Source organism: Chinchilla lanigera, unplaced genomic scaffold (genome assembly GCF_000276665.1).
Source record: "Chinchilla lanigera isolate Chin_1 unplaced genomic scaffold, ChiLan1.0 scaffold00122, whole genome shotgun sequence".
NCBI lineage: Eukaryota > Metazoa > Chordata > Mammalia > Rodentia > Chinchillidae > Chinchilla > Chinchilla lanigera.
Genome location: NW_004955523.1, coordinates 2,855,541 through 2,873,181, shown reverse-complemented (window position 1 = coordinate 2,873,181; position 17,641 = coordinate 2,855,541). Strand labels below are relative to the sequence as shown.

Sequence of the window (17,641 nt, the reverse complement as noted above, 5' to 3'; positions counted from 1 at the left end):
AGAGAAGCCCAGGTGCATGATGGTCCTTCCCAACTGCGGGCCTCTCTCCTCCCCACCCCCACCCCAGCGGTCATGGCCCCAACGCTGTCATTTAGGGAGGATGACACTTGACATCTTTTTGCTCTTACGTAAATGAAATAAGCTGCTCTCTGGTTCTTTCTCTCCCCGTACAGTTGAAGCAATACACTTGGGCAGCCTCATAGCCGCCCAGGGCTACATCTTCCCAATCTCAGACCATGTGCTCACCGTGAAGGACGACGGCACCTTTTATCGTTTCCAGGTGCGCCTGCTGCTCCTCCTCCCCTTGTAGTCATCCCCGTCTGGCCTCAGATTAGAGCTACCTGATACCTCACCTAATCCCTGAACGCGGGTGTGGTCGGGAGCAACCTTATGTCTTCACCAGCGCTGGGAAAACCGAGAGAACCTCATGTCTGGGGTGCTTCTTGACCCACTTAAACATGAGTGAAAAGCCCTAATTGAGTGCCTGTCTCAAGGGGCACTGTCTTGGGGGCTGCTGTAACAGAATGCCCTAAACTAGGTAGCTTACAGACTCATTTCTCCCCGTCCTGGAGGCTGCAGAGTCCAAGACCAAGACACCAGCCGGTTTGGTGTCCTCTGTCTTCTCTGTCACACGGATGACACTTTCAGCCGTGCTCTCGCACCAGAGAAGGGGCGGAGCCTCTTTCAGGCCTGTTTCCTAACAGCAGTCATCTCCTTCAGGAGGACTCCACCCCCGTGATCTAACCACCTCCCAAAGCCATACCTAACGCCAGTGCCTTGGGGAGCGGGTCAGGATTTCACCATGTACATTTGACGGGGGGAGACAAACATTCAGGCCATAGCGGACACTTTGTGCATATTTCCTTATCTATTGTGAAGAAACTTCTATAAGTTTATTCTACCTCTAAAGAGGTCAATGTCACCCATTTTACAGATGGGAAACCTGAGGTGTTCAGAGATTAATGTGGTATTTAGTAAATAGAACAGGAAGCCTCGATCTGAGGCGACAGAGCCTGATAGCACCATCGTCACCTTTACTACCTCGTGCTGCCTCCCTGGGGCAAAGATTCCATATGCCACCTGATCATCCTCTCCACCTGCTTTGTACTCACTCCTCCCAGGTCCACCCTTATGGGCTTGGGAAGAGGGTGAGGGGTCGGTCCAAGGTCTAACCAAAGGTTTTAGCAGCAGAGTTCTTAAAATGGCCTGTGTACTCAGGATGTCTACAGTAAGACTTCTCTTGTTTCAGGACAAGAAGTTTTTCCCTATAAATTAAATATCTCTGTCTCTGTCTCTCTCTCTCTCTCTCTCTGTCTCTCCCTTTCTCTCTCTCTCTCTCACTCTTCTCTCTGTCTTTCTTTCTGTCTCTCTGTCTCTCTATCCCTTTCCCTCTCTCTCTGTAGAGACAGAGAGAGTAGAGACAGACAGTCTCTCTGTCTGTCTATCTATCTATCTATCTATCTATCTATCTATCTATCTATGAGATTAAACCCAGGGCCTTCACACTGAGTTACACACCCAGCCTTTCAATATATTTTTTATTTTAGATTTATTTTGTTTATTTTGGATTTCACTTCTCAACATAGATTAATGTGTTGACTGGCTTCAGCTGGATTGTTTAAAAAAACAACAACAACAACAACAACAACAACAAGAAACGAGAAAGCCTGAATATGGTAGCACATAATTATGATCCTAGCTAGGAGGCTGAGGCAGGAGAATGGCAAGTTTGAGCCCAGCCTGGGCTACTTAACAAGACCCTGTCTTGAAATACAGAAGTGCTGCAGGTGTTGCTCAGAGGCAGAATGCTTCCCTGACATTTCCAAGGCCCTGGGTTCCCTCCCCAATACCACATACCCAAAACAAAACCAAGAGAGTTGGTATACCATCAGGCAGGAAGAGATGGGAGAGCGCCTGTCCTAAAGAAAGGGCCTTGCTGGGAGGCGGGTGAGGGTGGGCGCTCCGCTCCCTGGTAACCATGTGATTCTTTGCAGGCTCCTTACTTCTGGCCTTCGAACTGTTGGGAACCTGAAAACACTGACTACGGTGAGAGCTGGAGCCACAACCCACGCTCCACACTGCTCCGGGAGTGCGGAGGACACATGCCGGGTGTGGGTGACTGGGGTGCACAGGAGGGGGGGTCTTCGCCTGCCCTGTCTGACACTGTTGATATGTAATGAGCACTCCGTTCCACAAAATGCAGGAAGGCAGAGCAGACAGAAAGATGCCACTATTGAAAGCAAAAGGACAAAGGGAAGAAAAGTTTTATCAATGATGATCAACAGGTTCATTCTGTGGGGCCATGGATGACTAGGATCCCATGGCAACACTAAGTAATAGTGACTTTTGCTTGCTCCTTCCTGAGACAGGGTTTCAGGGAAGGCTTGGTCCAGGAGCCACTTCCCCTGGCCCTTCTAGTTTCACAGACTTATTAAAATTTACTAAGAACTTGGTGATTTTAACAATTGGAAGTTATTGGAAAAAGGAGATAGACCAGAGAGGGATATACAGATGTCACCTTGGACCAGAAAAGTTAAAAGTGGAAGAAGATGAGGTCTGGATAAACAGAGAGTTGTATCTATCCAGACGGGGACCTGTTAGCCCTTTGCTGTACTCTCTCAATAGAGACTATTTGATATTTCTCTGTGCCAGCTCTCAGAAGAAATTCGACTGTCCTTATGCTTATGATAAAGAAGCTGGGGCCCAGAAAGGCCACATCCCAGCACTGTCACGTTTGTCTGAAACCCCAGTTGATTATAAACCCCACGAGGGCAGGAACTGGTCCATCTTGTACATTCTCGTGTCCTTCAGGACATGGTGCGTGCCTGAGACACAGTTGGTGCTGGGTAAATATTTCCCGATGGTTCTGGTTCTTGATTGAAGGTGTTCAGCAGACACTCCCTGGAGGCAGGAGAATTTGAACTCAGATCTGAGTGGCTCCAGCACTCACGCCCTCCCATTGTTCTCTGTACGATGAGCCTGAGGCCGTAGCAGCAGCACCTTCCCCTTTGTATGGCCCCCTGGTAGTTGTTGTGGCAGTCTAGCCCGTGGCCTTCCTTGGGACGGGGCACTTGAGGAGCCTGTGGATTCTTTCTAGATTTTTTTTGCAGCCTTGTTTACAATGGGGAGGCTGCTGCAGTCACCAGGAGTCGGGGTGAGGTGTGTAGCTGGCTGGGGCTCAGGAGAGGCTGTCTGGAAGACCTGCGGGAAAAGCCGCCGGCTCTGGAGGGGAGAACAGCCCCTGGCAGCAGTCCTGAGACGGAAGGCAAGCGGGTTGCTGTGCCATGAGACTCTGAGCCTGGAGGCGGGACTCACAAATGAGGCAGGACCGCTGGGCAGTGTGCTGAGCTATCCGCAGGCACCACTTTGGACTCTCAGAAATGGCCACACCGCAAATGACGCAGTGAGCAGGTCCAGCGAGCATCTGGCTCAGAGCAGGAGCTGCATTTGGCCATGCATAAAGCAAGTGACTCAGGGTCTAAAATACGGCTCACGGTGGCCCAGCTGGCAAGTGGATAATTGCAGCTTGCTTCCGTGCAAGTACCCTTGTGAATATGAAATGCAGTATCTCTCCAGGCCACGGGGAGAGTGGGAGGAGGACGAGACCAGATACTTTGACCCAAGATTAAAATCTGTTTACTCCCTCTTACACAGCATGCAAAGGGAGTTATTTCCCTTTCTCTGCAGATTTCCTCCGTTTCATACTTTTTGGTGAGTAGATAAACAAGGATAAAAATGACTGCTGGTTTTAGGCTCTCATGAAAGCAAAATTATTTTGGATTCTCGGCAAATTGGGTGAAGAAGTCAAGGTGCAGGATACAGAAGTGCTTGCCAGTAATTCCAAAGCAGTTTAGTGAACAAATCAGTGTTTACCAAGAGAGAACTCAGCATGGCAGATCCCAAGAGCAACCAGCTGCGTGACCTGTGTGACTTCAGCAAGTTGCTTGTGTTAGCTTTCTGTTGCTGTGACAAAAATACCTGAGAAAGTCAACTTAAAAGAGGAGAGATTTATCTCAGCTCACAGTTGCAGAGGTTCAGTCCATGGTCATCTGGCTCCATTGTTTCTGGGGCTGTGGCAAGGTAAAGCATCCTGACAGGGACCATGTGATGGAGCAAAGTTGCTTACCTCATGGCAACCAGGAAGCAGAAGGAGAGGGAAGAAGGGGCTGGGAACAAGATACGCATTTCAAGGGCATAGCCCCAGTGACCTAGTTCCTCTAACTAGGCCCCACCTAAATTTTCTACCACCTCCCAATACCCCCTTAAGCTATGAATTCATAAATAAATTCATCTGTTCATGAGATCACAGCCCTCATGACCCAGTCACCCCCCAGAGGGCTTACACCTGAACACTGCTGCATTAGGTAGCAAGCCTTCAACACATGAGCTTTTGGGGGACATTTGAGATCCAATCTGTAACACTGCCTTACCTCCCCGTGCCTCAGAGACCTCATGCTCAAATCACAGTGAGAATATTACTCGTCTCGTAGTGCAGTTTTGTTAGGATTAGATAAAATGCATGCAGGGTTGGTGCGTGGCACAGAGTAAGGAGTCTATACAGTGGTGATGGTTGATATTGTCACTGCTGTGGTGGTGATGGTTGGTATTTTGTTACTAGGGTGAGGGTTGCTATTAATACTCCAGCAGCAGTGGTTGGTATTGTTATCAGAGTGGTGATTGCTAATGAGTACTGTGGTGGTAGTTGATGTCACTATTAGTGGATGGTATTATCATTACTAAGATGGTGGTTGCCATTGTCACTGCAGTGGTGGCTGATGTCCTTAGAGTGGTGGTGGTGGGAATTATTGTGAGTAGGATCGTGGCTGTATTACTAGTGTGATGGTGCTTGATGTTGCTATTGTAGTTATGGTGGTTGGTATTACTGTCACCTGGGTAGTGATTGCTATTGCTACTTTGTCAACGGTTAATATTGTCATCACTGCGTTCATGGTGGTCAATACTTTGTTACCTGGGGAGACCTGTACCAAGGAGAGCTGCACCCTACTTCTGCAATGTAATGGACAGACCCTCCATGTGTGACACCACCGCAGGGAAATAGGTTAGAAGCACGTAGTAAAGACCTGGTGATCATCAGGACTGGCACCAGCTTTGCATTCCTCATGCAATTCTTCCCTTCACAACCTGGCTGGCCTGTTTTCACCCAGATGTACTGGAAGTTTCCTGGGATGATTCTACCTATGTCAAACCCATATTCCAAATCTAGGTGAGCCTTTAGTGAGCTTAACATTTGGCCAATAGAAAACACTGTCCAACCCAGTCAGCTCTGTCAAAGCAGCCGCTCCTTTCTGGGACCTGCACTGCTCACAGGAAATGAGACAGGGGCTGGTGGGGTGGGTGACATGCCGACTTTCCTGCTGGAGCTTGCCCCTAGTCTCACAGGGTGCTTCTAGTCTAAGGGTGTGAAGGAGATAATTTTGTAATAGCTCAGATGTGATGCAGCTGTAGCTGCTTGGATCATTGGAAAACTTGGTAAATAGAAAAATCATTAAAAAATGAAATGTGCATGCCTTACACCCATCATATGAATGCAAAATATGCAAAGGAACATAACGACACTGTTTGAGGTAGGACCAAGGATTTCAGTTTGACCATAGAGCCCAAGAATTTTTCAGTTTCTTTCTTAAACCACATTCATGATAAAACACCCAGTTTGGGGCATTATTAAAGTGCCTTAATAATTTAAAGACACATTCAATGCTGTTTGAATGTTGGTCTCGCCTAGATTTTTATGATTTTTGCCAACTGTTTCACCTGTACTAAATTCATCAACTCTCCTTTATCAGTTAAGTTGTTCCAAACTGTTTAATTGAGTCTTCATAGAAACAACGGTCTTATCACATTCATTTCATTGGTAAGATGCTCCTCAACTTGTGGGTTATATCCGGATTAACCCAAATTAAGTTGAAAATATTTTAAGTCAAAATGCGTTAAACACATCTAACCTACTAACATCCTAACTAAGCAACACAGCACATTGTAGAGTAGGTTTTCCCTGTTGTGATCATGTGTCTAGGTCCTGAGTTTGATTCCTAGTACAAAAAGAGAGAGAGAGAGAGAGTCATACTCACACTCCATATTACTAACCCAGAAAAGAAAAAGATCAAAATTTGAAATTCAAAGTGTAGTTTTTACTGGATACATATGGCTTTCCCATCATTAACTCCAATCAAAGGTCTGAGACAGTGTGTGCATATGTAATAATTAGTCAACTTGCATAATTGAAATAGCAAGTGGACCTAACATAAGCAAATTTAGGAACAGCCACCACAGACTCCTGTCAGCACACAGTCAGACTACAGAAAGCAGAAGTCCAGGCCTAGCGGAGAGAAGACTGCTGGCTGCAAGCTTCCACAGGATCATACACTGCCATCCAGACATTATTCAGATAACTTAAGGAAGCCAGTTAATCCAGCAAGAGATTGATTAGAGACCTCTTAGTGTAGTGAAGCTGTCAAACAACTAGACAGTCACAGGTCCTCTGTGGCCTTCTCTCTCACGTGTTCTGTCGCTCTTTCATACCATTCACTTACTGTTTCCCTGGGATCATTCCACTTGACACTGGAGAAGGAGGAAGTCTCTGAAGAAACAGAGTTGGGGGAGGAAGGCCGTGTTTGAGGAAGAATGCCCTGGCACCTGAGGGTCTAGAAGCCTGCCTGAGCCTGAGCTGACAGCCCTAAATTATCTTCCTTCTCTACTGTTCTTTCCTTCCACCTGGCATCACAGGCCCAGGTGCTAAGGCCAAGGTTATAGCTGACGTAGCCTCTGTTCCTAAAGAGCCTACATCCTAGAGCTAGGAACAGTCTAGTGAGCATGCAGATTCAAGGCAATGGCATCAAGTTGTATGGTTGAGGAAAGATCAGAACTATCTAGAACATTGAGCTAGGCCTTCAGAGATCGGTAGGAGGTCACCACATAGAGGAAAGAGATTTTCCATGTAAAGGACACATACGCAGAGGAGGGAAGCTGAAAATTTGGTGGCCTCAACATCTGATGGGGTGGGGAGAAAGAGGTTGAAAAGGCAATCAGACTGGATCATAAATGAGCCATATTGTCACCCTGGCGGTCTCAATATCTTTCTGAAGCCACTGAGGAACCAATGTCAGGCTTTTAGGTACAGGGGTATCATGATCCTATTTGAGACAGATCGCTCTGAGTGGAGACTGTTCGGGTGTGGCAGAGTGAAGAGGAAAAAGAGTTTTCAAGATTGGCAGTGGAGGTCCTCATCTGACCCTAACCTGCAGAAAGATTCCCAGAGGTCACATGTCATGACTCCACTTAGAAAATACATTCTTCACAGGACAGAACTGGACACGTGGTCGGGTTGGCCGGATAAATGGGTGGACAGATGGATGCGTGGGTGGATGGGATTGAGTCTACCGTGCTGCTGGCTTTATATGTGTTATAATTTCTCTTCTTCCCCCAGCCATTTATCTCTGTAAGAGGACAATGCAGAATAAAGCAAGGCTGGAGCTGGCAGATTACGAAGCAGTGAGTACGATTATTTGTCAGGCTCGTGGTGGGAAAAGAGTAATGTCACCTTTCCTTCTCCCCACCCCCGCCCCAGGCAGTGGAATCGAGTCTCTTCTGTCTCCCCTGCTCTGACCTCAGTTCCTCTTACCATCACGGTGAAATCATATCTCTGTGTAAACAACCCTCAAATCTCAACAATAAAGACTCAATGTTACTTCAAATGTGTACTAAAATAATTAAAGAATAAAAAATAGGCGAAAAACTTAAAAAAGACCTTTCAACCAAAGAGGACAAAAAGATGACAGATACTCACATGGAAAGATGTTCAAAGCTATTAGCCATTCTGAAAATACAGATTGATTTCATGGTGAGCCGTCATTTCGCGTCTGTTAGAATGGCTAGAATGAAAAGTCCTGATAAGCCAAGCGTTGGTGAGCATGTGGAGCGACTGTAACTCGCCTGCATTGCTGGTAGGAGGGGAAGATGGTGCAGCCTCTCTAGAAAAAGGGTTGGTGGTTTCATACAAAGTTAAGCATGCATTTATCATATACCCAGGTGATTCCCCTTCTACAGACATATCCTAGAGAAATCGAAACTTGTATTCACATAAAAACCTGTACACTAATGTTCATAGCAGCCTCATACATGATAACCAAAAACTGAAAACAACCCAAATATACCTCACTGTGTGAGTGGCTAAACTAAGTAAGGTGCCCATAAGATGGAATACTATTCTGAGTAAAAAGAATAAACCACTGACACATGCAATCATTTGGATGAGTATCTGAGACATTGTGTTGAATGAAAGAAGCTAGTCTCAAGCCAGCCGTTCCACGTATGACATTCTTATGAAGACAAACTATCTGACAGTGGCTGTGCTTGTGGGTGGGCTAGGATGTGACAGGCAGGGATAGCAAAGGGGCTTTGGGGAAGGTGATGGAGCTGTTCTGTATCCCAACCGTTGTGTTGCTTATACAAACCTACACGTGTGTTAGAATTCACAGAACGGTTCCAAGAGGAAAACAGGAATTTGCTATATAACTTTTAAAGTTAAAATTGTATCTTTATACAAGGTGTGATTAAAAACTATGGCAAATGCTTACATTTTTTAACTTATTAAAGTAAAAGACACATTACCATTCATCTCCCTCAAAATACTGCCATTCACTTCAAACACACTTATCTCATGGTTCTTGCCACTTTCTGAAGCAGTTTTGAAAGTTCTTCCTCCTGAGTGTCTTTAGTTGTGCTGTTATGGCTGCCTTAATGTCCTGAATCAGTTCAAAAGGTTTAGGTTTTGTGATCATTTTGACTTTGTGGAGACCAGAAGTTGTACAGCACCAAATCCAGTGAATAAGACGGGTGAGGACACCGTGTCGTGTTTTATGACCCTGTCTTTCTGTTGAACGGCACTTGGCAACAGAGTTCAGCTGTTCATTTTTTTTAAATCAAACTTACCAAAGACACTCACAAAAGAAGACTTCCAGAACTGCTTCAGAAAGTGACAAGATTGACAGGGTAACTGTGTTCAAACCGAGGGGAAGTTGGAGGGAGATTAAAGGCAGTCTGTCTTTTATTGTAATAAATTTTTAAAATTTAAACATTCACGAGATATTTTGATCACCCACTCCTATGTGCCTGGTACTACAGGAGACTGTATAAACAAAATTCAATCCAGAAGATAAGACAAGATGCATGTCACAAGATGTATCTCCTTTCCCCGTGTTCTCAACTTTCCTCTTCCATCTTCCTTTCTAAGCTGTGAGGATTCCTTGCAAGAATGAGATGCCCCACTACCACTCGCACATCCATTTTCATTTGAAACAAAAACTCAGAGAAGTTGAAGATTCACTGATAATTTTAAAATGTATTTTTAACTTTTGGCTGGCATAACATTTCCTCTAAAATGAATTTTGTGTGGGTCATAGGGAATCAGAAAAATTGTCTGATGGTGTAACGGTCAGCACACTAGATTCTGAATCCAGGAAAATTGTCTGAACTTTCATGTGCCTTCTACTTCCCTCTCCACATACGTCCTCCAGGGGAGGCGTTCCTGAGCCAGGAAATGATTGCAGAGCCAGAAGCTATGGGAAGAGGTAGTAGAGAATTCATGTTGGAGGTGGTAGAGAATCCCCCTGGGAAGCCTACCCACCTTCCAAATGCTCCTCCCACTTTTACCACCTCAGTCTTCCAGAAGAAACACGAGGTCCCCCACGTGCCGGTCCTGCCTTTCTTGGGTCCATGTTTTCAAACCTACCAAGCCAACTAGATCAGCATTCCCTCTCCACCACCCAAAGGCAAATGGATGGACCAGTGGAAAGCGGGCCTTGGGCACGGCTCCCTACTGTCTTTGATCCTGCTTGTATCACATACCTGTGAGTAGGGGGAAAGAGTAGAAAAGTGGGAAATGCAGGAGACTGTCGAGAGCCTCAGGAGCAGGCTAAAGCCTGCACATCACATCATAAGAGAGAATTTTACGTATGCTCTTTCAAGCAAACGTGCCATGACGGTCTTATGACTCAGCACCCTGGGAGCTTGGTCCGACCCTTCTGCCCAGATGCTCACACAGTCACATCACCCTCTTCCCAAAGACTGCTTGTTAGCTATTTTTATTATGTAGGGCGAAGAACTTACACATAACTACCTCACTTCCCTAACATGACCTTCAGAAAAGACCCAGACTGCCATGGCCTTGTTTTGCCTGTGTTTCTCTTCCCCTATTTTCCATGTTTTAGAAAAGGTCCTACATATAAATAAGACAGTATCACCTCCTGAAATATTTTGTTCTGTTTTCTCTTCTCTTGCCCTATAATCTTCTTCTCTGGTATTTGTGAAGAATACAGATTCAAGATTTTTTTTTTTCAGGTTGAAGTTCTGCATACAGATGGTTAGAAACTGAAAGGGCATCTTGTTTCTAAAATGCTTTCAAATTTAAAGTCATTTTATTAAAGTTTTCTGCTTACATATTCTCCTTATAGAAAATAAAATTTTAAACCACCAAGAAAGAAGAGGAAATAACCTGATTCTCCCCTTAAGTTTTTTTCCATACATACATACATTTTTTCTTTACAGCAGAATAGGATTGTATCAGAAACATGGGGTCTACCGCATCTTTCCCTAATCATACACTGTAGTATTCAGGGAATCTTTCCATTTCAACAATATATTATCATTTTTAATGGCTGTCTGGTATTCTGTGGTGCGACTAGCAGAGTTCACAGGACTACTCTCCCAGTTGATTGACATTAGCCATTAGCAGCCTGGAGCCCTAGAACAGTAGAAGAGTCAGAGGGACAGTTTCTTAGAAGCACTCGCACGCCAAGCTTTATAATAGCCGTGAGTTCCTGTGTGATGCTCTTCCATTGAAGCTCCTTTCATATTAATAATCCACTAATGAGGGTAATCAATTAGTGTTGGCATACGCTCTATGAAAATACATAGCATAATGTAGGCTTTGGCCTTGCATTAATCAGAATTAGGAGGATCATTATGGGGCTGTCAAACACCCCTCCTCACTGTCCTAATGTTCCATTAGGTAAGTCCATTAGGTAACACTCGGCTTCTCCTCCAAAAGTAACCCTCAGTTACTTTTCTTTCTTTCTGTTTTCTGGGGGCCTTATTCTTTCTCTCTTTCTTTCTTTCTTTCTTTCTTTCTTTCTTTCTTTCTTTCTTGTTGTTGTTTAGTTTTGTTTTGAGGGGGGATCTCACCATGTAACCCAAGCTTCCCTCAAACCCACAGCAATCCACCTGCCTTAGCCTCCCAAGTGCTGGGATTACAGGTGCGCATTACCGTGTCCAGCGGAGGTTTGCTGGCCTAACTACCCTAACATAGACACTCCCTTTGGTCCACTTTTGAGTCCTATCTTTAAAGAGCACACTTTAAAGTCCCTACAACCTCCCCAGCTGCCTGCTGGAACGCACATCCTGGAAAGATCCAGCCTTGGTTTTGGTGCTGAGATAGCCAAAAGGTTGCAAAGACCCCATCCTTCCTTCCCCAGTAACTACAAGCCATTGTTTTCAGTAACCTTTATAACACGTGCTGTGTGAGTTGTGTTCTTGTAAAACACAGGGAGAGATATGAACTGCAGAGACTCCAACTTAATGGATGTATAAATGAGTATTAATAGTTCAGCTCCGTACAGCAGGGTCTGGTGCAGATTCAAATTGGGTTCATGTCCAGTGGATTTAATATGAGGCCCTGCTAGTTTGTTTGGAATAAACAGTATGGATGGCTGCCTTGTAACAAGCATAGGTGTCGAAGTATTAACTTACGATGATTAATCCCTTCTTGTTGGTTTTCATTTCTCACCAGGAAAACTTAGCAAGACTCCAGAGGGCCTTTGCGAGAAAGTGGGAATTCATCTTTATGCAAGCAGAAGCACAAGTCAAGTAGGTGAACTTAACAGAGACCTTTGCAGAGAGGAAATAGCTCTGGAATTTGGAGATAGAGTCGGGGTGGGATTGCCAAAGTGAAGATTCTACCTGACACTAGTGTCTCTAATCAAGAGAGTAGAAAGTGACATTAGTATGTGTTTCATCTTTGACACTGATGTCACTCTAAAACAATCAAAAGCACTTGCTTCAGCAATCGAGAGGGTTCCTCCCAAATGCAGCATTCTGCTTGTAGGAAGGTGTACTATCTGTTCAAGAGATTTCCAATTATTCTTCTTCCTAAGTGATTGGAAAACATCAGACCCAGGTTGCCTTTAGGACTGAAGATTTCATTTTCATAGAAAAATATATAAAGAGTTTTAGGGAGGCCAAAATCCAAATTAAACTTGTCCTTCTGTGCAGAGGTGTGTATCGTAGGCCTCCTCCTCCAGGGCAGAGCTGACCTCTGTAAGTTTACTGAATACAGAGAATGGATATCCTAGACAGGGGACCCCAAAGGACTAGCCTGAGCTTTCTCTCTATTTCTTCTTTCAAATACACCAAGAAGTTAACTCATTTCTCCTCTCAAAGTACAAGCAGTAAAGGAGGGAAAAAGTTGAAAGGATTTTTTTTTCTGCATTTTCCCTTCTAGAATAAGAAACTTCCTCTAAGAAACATGAGGAGTAAGAAACAAATGTTCCCCCAGGCCATAACTGTGATTGTCAATCAGATCCACTTAATCCTGGACATGGAGTTGCTCTGGTCAAGATCATCCTTGTTCTTTCCAGGGACTCTATCTGTTTAGCCAGTGTTAATAGGAAAAGTGGGACAGAGGAAGGGTGGGAAAGGGACGCTGATCTGGAGAAATACAAGTACCTATTCCCTGGGCACCTTGCATGCGAGCAGCCTTCCATGGGGCTTTGAATGAGCCCAGTCATACTCTGTGGGTGTCATTGCTTATCACCAAGAGCCAGGTCTCAGGCTGTGTGCATGAGGACGAATCATACCTATGACCCCCATTGGAAGTAACCTGAGGTCATCTGAACCAGTGGCATGCATGCTGCAATTACCGCCAGCATCCCTGTATAGTGTCTGCCTTTCCTCTACCCATACCAGCCACCTGCTGATCATCCTGATCCCTCAGAACTACCGAAGGATATGGGCACCAGGCCCCAGGTGCTAAGCTGCAACAGGAGGCCCCAGAGGAAGGAGAAGGTGGAAGGAGGGAAAGCAGATAGGAGAAGGCTAGGATTCGGATGGACTGACGGAGGAAGTTAGCTGTGTACTCAGCTGGGAAGCAAAGAGAAGCACAGTTTGTTCCTAAAGAATCAAACAGCATCATATTATAAAGAGAAAGGAAATTGTCACTTTGTACATGTGTGGTATTTCTCCATTAGCTTTTATAATTAACTCTGTGATGACATTATCATCGTGGGTCATTTAAGTACACAGCACTTATCACAAAAACCAGGAGGTGATCGTGGGTTTGGTTCAGTCCAGCAAACTGAAATGTCCCCAAGAGACCCGAGAACCAGAAGTTACATGGCAGTTAATCTGAGTTGCTTTTTACTTAGATAATATGAAGTAATACAGCCTTTAAAAAAATGAAAAGAAAGAACCTCTTACCTGGGCTGCTGCTAAGAACATAAAGAATCTGACTCTGTCACCTGTAATTTCCCTCTTGCGTCTGTGCCTCCTCCGGCTGAGGCTGGTGATGTTTGCCTTCTTGATCCTGACACATGCTAAGACCATTACTCTGCCTTTTGGAAGCCAGATGACTTAAGTGACTTTTAAAACACATAATTGCAGCATTTCACAGACATTTCTACTGAACTGCATGAAAAGCAGACTTTCGAGTTTGAGATGAAAAACTGACAAGCTGGTGGTTGTGTCCTATTCAGTGTGTTCGTGCAGCATTCCCTCTGCAGGAGGGGGCGCGTCGGTGGGCTAACTCTGTTCTCAGTAACCCTGATCTTCCTACTTCCCGCGGGCAGTTTCATTCTTGCTCTTTCCCGTGCCCACTGTGGTCCTACGGCAATCCGTACTCTGGCCTACACCAAGTCCTTAGCAGATTCGCCAAGTCTGAGGCTGCCTGGAGGGACGTGCCCACCTGCCGCAAGCAGGGGCCACCCAGGTGTCAAAAGCCTTGTGTACAGCGTGGCTCCTAGAAAAGGGACCAGAGAGCTGGGGTGAGGGCCAGAGGGAAAGATAGCACGATCCTCTCATTTCATCTCTCTGCTTTTTCAGAATTGACCGAAAAAAGGACAAGACGGAGAGGAAAATTTTGGACAGTCAAGAACGGGCCTTTTGGGATGTCCACCGGCCAGTGGTGAGGAAGCTGTGCTTGGCTCTCTGGGGTGTTTCTGATGACTGTAATTTTCCTTTATTCTTCTCTTCAAAGAAAGACTGTCTTTACTGGCCAGGTATTTATTTTCAAGGAAACCGTGAGGCTTTGCAAAATTGGTTTTGCCATTCATGCGTAGACTCTCCGTAGATTTTCTGGAGTGTGTGTGTCAGCTCCACCTTCCAAAAATTACCCACCCATGATAATATGGAAAGAACCAGGAATACAGCTCTGCGGCACAGCGCATGCCTGGCAAGCTCAAGGCCATGAGTTTGATTCCTGGTACCAAAAAAGAAGAAAAGAAAATATGGAAATAGGGGAACAATGGGAATTCCACCAGGAGAACTTTAAGTGCCAGAACCTCACTCTTCCCCTAAATTAACACTTCGCATTTCCTCGCTTGTTCAGCTCTAAATCTTAAAATACTCCCTTTTGAATACAGTTGGTTCTTGTTACTCACAGTAGTTGTGTTCTGTGGCCTTTGGAAGCATTGCCCCTGTGGGACATGCAGGACTGGGTTCCTGTGAGCCTTTGGCCACACATCTTTATCAGCTGATCATATAGAACTTCGTTTAATGTAGATTTTTGTACAAAGACACCTCTTGTAGAAAGACGCTTTCTTTAATCTGTGCGTTGATCATTGACATTGAACTCCCAGCCAACAACACTATAACTCACACCTCGGTGAAGCTCATCTAACGCACACATATTCTCCTTAGGGCACATCACAGCCTGCTTGCTCTTAGCAACACTGGACAGCAGTTCAGTACGCTGCTTGGGGGCCATTATGAGCAGAGCGTCGCCGACACACAGGGCAGCAATGCAGAAAACTGGGTACTAGACATGTCCTACATAAACTGACTTACGGTATAGGGCCTGAAATAAGAAGGGAGAGTGTCACCTTGTTCAGCCTCAGCTGCACATGTGCACCTGGACAACCCAAAATTGGTGACCTCTACACATCTGTGAATGGCCATTAAATTGCCGCCAGTATTGATTTCAAGGTTACGAATAAATTGTAGCAAGTTGGTGGATCCACCAGGAGGAAATCTGTAAATGGTGAGGTTTGACTGTATTTCTAATTTCATATGACTAGGAGGAATCTTGTATCTCCCTCATCAAATGGATCTAGAAATGAGCAGAATATTTCAACCTTCCTAAAAACTCAAAGAAAAAGCAAAAATAACTCTCCATCCTCATACTGGAGTCTTTTCGGATGGGTCAGTATAAGAAATACCAAAGCCAATGGCTGGAGCAATCTTGCCATGCAGATAGTAAGTTTAGAAACTTACACTATCCTACTACACGTCATCTTCATAGTAAGGTCAGCCTTTATATTTCCTGTAAGAACTCCGGGGAGGAACCTCTATTACAACAAAATGAAAAACATCACACATTACCTGTAATGAGAAAGATAAAGAGTGGTTCTGGCGGTGTCACTTGAGCTAAATTAGGAGAGTAATTTACACTTAGTAATTTATGCGATTTTCTTTTTCTCTCAGCCAGGTTGTGTGAATACAACCGAAATGGATATCAGAAAATGTCGACGTTTGAAGAACCCACAGAAGGTTAAAAAGGTTTGCTGGTTTAGCTGACTTCAAAATTCTTGCTGTGAATGGCCTTTCCATTTCTGGCACTTCTTAGATCATAATTTGCTATTTGTAATTCTGCTAGGTTTTATCTTTTGAAACCATTTTATTCACAAATTCTAGAAATACCTATCAAGTGGCTGGGGTATGCTAGGTGTTGTGATTGCTCCTGGGCCTCGGTGCTAGGTCCTATCAGAGCCCACAGTCTGGCAGGGATGAAGCCAGCCACCAGGCAACAAGGCGCCAGGTGCTCCGCTGGGGAAACACAGTACGGTTCCAGAGCCCCCAGGAGGGGCAGCCAAGCCAGATGGGGCTTCCCAGGGGCTTCCTGAAGGCAGCTCAAGTAAAATGAAGGCTGGTAACAGTTGGCTGTAGGGAAGTGGCAGTGAGAAGAGGAAACTAAAGGAATAAAAACTGGGGAGGTGCCCGGTGACAGTCAGCTTGGTACTTAGAAGCAAATGAAAGACTTAGGTAGAGCTAGATTGCCCAAACTAGGATCACCATCTTGCCCAACTGTGAATGACCAGGAATCATTTGGGGCTCGTTGACTGAAAAGATTAGCGGCCACAGCATGCCCACAGGTACCACGCTCACACTGCCATACTACCCGTACCGCCCCCCTCACCACCTCACCAAGAACCATACCACGCTGTGAGAGAGCATGGCAATGCACCATGCTAATTCCAAAAGGTCAGTAATGTGTCCCCAAACATTCCTACGTCCTCTAATAACCAACGGGGGTGGGGGTGGAAGGAGGGAGGAAGAGAGAGATTGAGTATCCTTTATCTAAAATGCTTGGGCATAGAAATGTTTCAGATTTTGGATATTTTTCATGTTTTGGGATATTTGCATATAACCCAGAGCCACCTTTGGGATGGGACCAGTCTGAATGATCTGAATGCCAAATTCATGTAACCTGAAAGTAATTCTTTAGAATTTTTTTAGTGAGCCTGTGTTTTGCCTGTAATCTGTCCATGAGGTCAGGTGTAGAATTTTTCATTTGTGATATCACATTGGTGCATAAAAAGCTTGAGAGTTGGAGTATTTCAGACTACAGGTCTTCGAATTAGAAACTGTATAAACAAGCACATATGCTGGACGGTGTGGGGAGAAAGAGACGTTCATTTCTTGAATCCATTTATGCATGTTGTTATTCACAATGTAAAATGCCCCTGTGCCACACTTTAACTTTTTAGTCTTGGGTATCCTCAGTTAATCTTTATGGACTCCTAGTCTTATAATCCAGAATGTGATGGCGTGGTGCGCACCTTGAGTCCACCTTGATCGTATTGATTTCAGCTACATGCTTTGTGTCCTTAAGGGCTTTGTTTCCTTCCTGAAGCAAAGACTGTCTTTAGTCTGTTCTGACACTAAGAACAGTTGAAAAAGAAGCCATAGCCGAGTCCAGAAATCTGTTTAACTTAAAAAGGAGCACCCAAAGCCCTGACCAGGTGGCACCAGATCTTTTATACATAATCATTAGCGCCTGAAGGCTTGAACTTCTTTTGGAAAAGAATCACCTGGGACATTTGATAAAAATGCAGGATCCCAAACCCACCCCTAAAGTTTCTGATTCTATGGGTCCAGGGCAGGGCTTAGCCATGTGTACCACACCAAGGACCCTCAGGCGACTCTTGCAGGTGGCCTATGGACTATACTTGGAGAAGGAAGATATACAAGGACACAGTCTCCTCTCAATAAAAGGAAGGATTTTTTCCTCACAGTTGTAACCTAACATGGGATGAGATGCCTCAATTGGCATAGTGTCAAAATTTATAATAGCAAAATCTTGGAAGCAGCCTACATATCCTTCAACAGATGCATGGATAATGAAAATATGGTATTT

At 44.9% G+C, this 17,641-nt stretch overlaps 1 protein-coding gene across 4 annotated transcripts in view; it reads left to right on the top strand.

Annotated features, from left to right (window-relative positions):
- Rgs6 (regulator of G-protein signaling 6) overlaps positions 1 to 17,641 on the top strand; it is a 603,709-nt gene that overhangs the window by 493,670 nt on the left and 92,398 nt on the right. For all 4 annotated transcript variants that reach the window (XM_005409440.2, XM_013507178.1, XM_005409443.2 and 1 more), the window contains 6 exons: positions 174 to 280; positions 1,995 to 2,046; positions 7,445 to 7,509; positions 11,804 to 11,880; positions 14,110 to 14,191; positions 15,709 to 15,783. In XM_005409440.2, coding sequence (XP_005409497.1) covers positions 174 to 280; positions 1,995 to 2,046; positions 7,445 to 7,509; positions 11,804 to 11,880; positions 14,110 to 14,191; positions 15,709 to 15,783 — 458 coding nt within the window. The remainder of the gene's footprint in view (positions 1 to 173; positions 281 to 1,994; positions 2,047 to 7,444; positions 7,510 to 11,803; positions 11,881 to 14,109; positions 14,192 to 15,708; positions 15,784 to 17,641) is intronic.